Source organism: Strigops habroptila, chromosome 8 (genome assembly GCF_004027225.2).
Source record: "Strigops habroptila isolate Jane chromosome 8, bStrHab1.2.pri, whole genome shotgun sequence".
Classification (NCBI taxonomy): domain Eukaryota; kingdom Metazoa; phylum Chordata; class Aves; order Psittaciformes; family Psittacidae; genus Strigops; species Strigops habroptila.
The window spans coordinates 11386175-11388946 of NC_044284.2; the positions used below are offsets into that span (position 1 = coordinate 11386175).

Genomic DNA, 2772 nt, shown 5'->3' on the forward strand with positions numbered 1-2772 from the left:
CCCCGACCCGGTGAGATCGGCTAACGGGAGGGTCGGGACGGGGCGAGCGTCGGCGAGCGGCGGGACTGCGGGCGGCGCTCGGCCCTGCCACGGGGAGCATCGCCCGCAGCCCCCGGAGCTCGCCGGTGCGGGACGCGGGGCCGGGAGCCGAGCCACCGGATTTGCACCACGCAGTTGCCTCGTTCGATGACAGATTGTCTTTATTCAAAACGTCTTTTGTTCAACAAATGAAAAGGTTTAACGAGGTAAAATCCTGCCGGATACATATTTTTTCCCCCCTTTTTCTTCTTCCCCAAGACATTGTGAAAACATGTTGAAATTACCCTCGGTCTTTACTCGGTTTTTCGTTATTATTATTAGTAGTAGTAGTAAGTTTTTACAATTCTACTGCCTGACTTCATACCTGACGCTCTGTCTAAAGTAAACTTAGATCTAGTCTCACTGGATCACACAAATTTAAGGACTATCTGTTTTAAATTAAGCAAACACTATCATATGTTTTAAATATAAATGTTTCTCCCTTTCTCTCTCTCTCTCTCTTTTAAACTTTGAAAAGCCTTTTTCTGACATGAAAAGCAATTTTACCTAGTAGTGCGTGGTGACAAAATATATATATATATTTATATATATAACACAGCTGATCTCGTCTTTTAATGTGCAAAAGGAAAAAAAATAATAAAAGAAATAATCAGAGCAAGATCGGGACATCCCAAAGTCAAGTCCAAGTGACATGAGACCCTGGAGAACTCATAGACATTAAGAGAATAAATAAAAATCGAAACCGCCTCTCTCTTTTTTTTCTCCCCCTCCTTTTTCTCCCCCACTTTGTCCCGAAAAGGCAGTTCAAGGTTCGCTTTTTTCTTGCTTTTTTTCTTTTTTAACACATTTACAACTCTTACAAGTGCCGGGTTCCTATCTGACCTCGCGATTGCAGATCCCCCCCCGAGCCTGGGGCCAGCTCTCAGGGCGAGGTTTAGGCGAGAGCATCTCCAAGTCCCCGAGGCAGCGTCCGCGTCTGTCCCGGCCCGCTGGCGGGCAGCAGAGTTCTGTTTCGGGGTGGCCTTTTGCTTCTGCAGGTTTTATGTACATGCACACGGAGGAATCCCAGTTCCGGCTGCCACCCGGGGACACACACACGCCTGTGGGGGTGTGGGTGGGTGTTACATGGCAGTCGCATGTGCTGAAGAATAGGGGTCTATCCCAGTCTTGGTCATGCCTGGGAATAATATGTAGGCAACTGGAGGTTGCAAACTGGAAGCCGACCAAGCGGTACAGTTACATGGCACGACATAGCCCGGGTTAGTTGGCGAGGGGTGAGTGTGGGTGTGTTGGCTGGGGCAGCTCAAGCTGCCAAACGCCCCGTTCTGGTATCCCAAGGTGGAGGCGTAGGGCAGGGTGCTGGTGGCTAAGGTGTGAGGAACCTCAGTCATCTTCTGAATGGCGCTGGAGCTGAACTGGCTGGGGTCAAGTAAGGAGTAAGGTGCTGAGGTGGGAGGCAGGAAAGCCCTGGCCTTCTCCGGGGAGCTCAGCAGAGAGTCAGTGGCCCCCACGGGAAGCCCGGCGGCCTTTAAGGGATCGGTTTCCCCGAGGTAAGGCAAAGGGAAGACATACCTGTCCTTTTTGAGCAGGTTCTTGGGCTTGCGCCGGGGTCTGTACTTGTAGTCGGGATGCTCCTTCATGTGCTGAGCCCGCAACCGCTTGGCCTCGTCGATGTACGGACGCTTCTCCGCCTCGGAGAGCAACTTCCACTCCGCGCCCAGCCGCTTGCTAATCTCCGAGTTGTGCATCTTGGGGTTCTCCTGGGCCATCTTGCGCCGCTGGCCGCGGGACCACACCATGAAGGCGTTCATGGGACGCTTGATGTGGTCGCTGGGCTTGGACATGCTTCGGGCGGGCGGGCGGGCGGCTCGGCGGGGCGCTGCGGTGTGGGGTGCGCTGGGGGCGCCGGACGGCGGCGTGAGGAGGAGGAGGAAGAGGAGGAGGAGGCCAAGGGAGCCGGAGGAGCGGGAGGAGCGGGCTCAGCTGATCATCACAGGTCCTCCGCCAACGCCGTCCCCGGCGGGAGCCCTGCCGGGGCGGGGCGCGGAGCAGCGCGGAGGGGCGCGGAGCGGCGGCCCGCGGGGCCCGGCGGGCGGCTAGGCGGGCGGCGAGCCGCCGGGCGCTGCTGCGGGCCGGCGGTGGGGACGCGGAGCGGCGCGGGGCAGTTCAAAGGCGAGGGGCTGCGGCGCGCAGGCTGACATAGCGGCAGGGCGTTCACAGCGCGGCCGGGCGCCCAATCAGCGCGGAGGGGGACCCGCTTAAAAAGAGAGGGAGAGAGGAAGGGCGAGAGGAAGAGGAGGGGAGGGGACAGGGGAGGGAGGAGGAGGAAGAAAGGAGGGCGAAAGGAGGACACCCCCACCCCCTTCAAACGCGCAGATTAAAAGGAAGGCTTTTTGTGAGTTGCTGTGCTAATAGCAGCTGCGGGGGAGGCGAGGCAAGCTGGGGGGGTCATCCCCATCATTCCCCTTCCTTCCCCCGTCCTCTCCCAATCTCGCCGGTGTGCGGAGCGGGGCCGGTCCTGGAGCCCTCCAGGCTCGCCGCCGCCGCTGTCGGGGCTGCGTTCGCTGCTCTCCTCCGTGCGCCGGACTGCTCTCCCGCTTACAACCCTCCCCCAACCTGCCTCCTTGCTCCGCAGCCCCGCTTAACCCCGGGAGCCGGCCCGCGTCCCGGCTTGCTTTGAATAATTGCCTGCCTCCCGCGAAACGCCCGTGGGGAAAATATTTATTAAATGGA

General features: G+C 58.2%; 1 protein-coding gene across 1 annotated transcript; it reads right to left on the reverse strand.

The window, feature by feature from the left end:
- Positions 1-809: 809 nt before the first annotated feature.
- SOX14 (SRY-box transcription factor 14) lies at positions 810-1980 on the reverse strand. The gene has a single exon (XM_030495180.1). It carries the CDS (start codon positions 1881-1883, stop codon positions 1161-1163), a length of 723 nt encoding a protein of 240 aa, XP_030351040.1. The 5' UTR covers positions 1884-1980; the 3' UTR covers positions 810-1160.
- Between the last annotated feature and the right edge of the window lie 792 nt (positions 1981-2772).

Bases quoted from the DNA above. Each gene is read 5' to 3' on its own strand.
- SOX14 (XM_030495180.1), bottom strand. From the start codon at position 1,883: ATGTCCAAGCCCAGCGACCACATCAAGCGTCCCATGAACGCCTTCATG.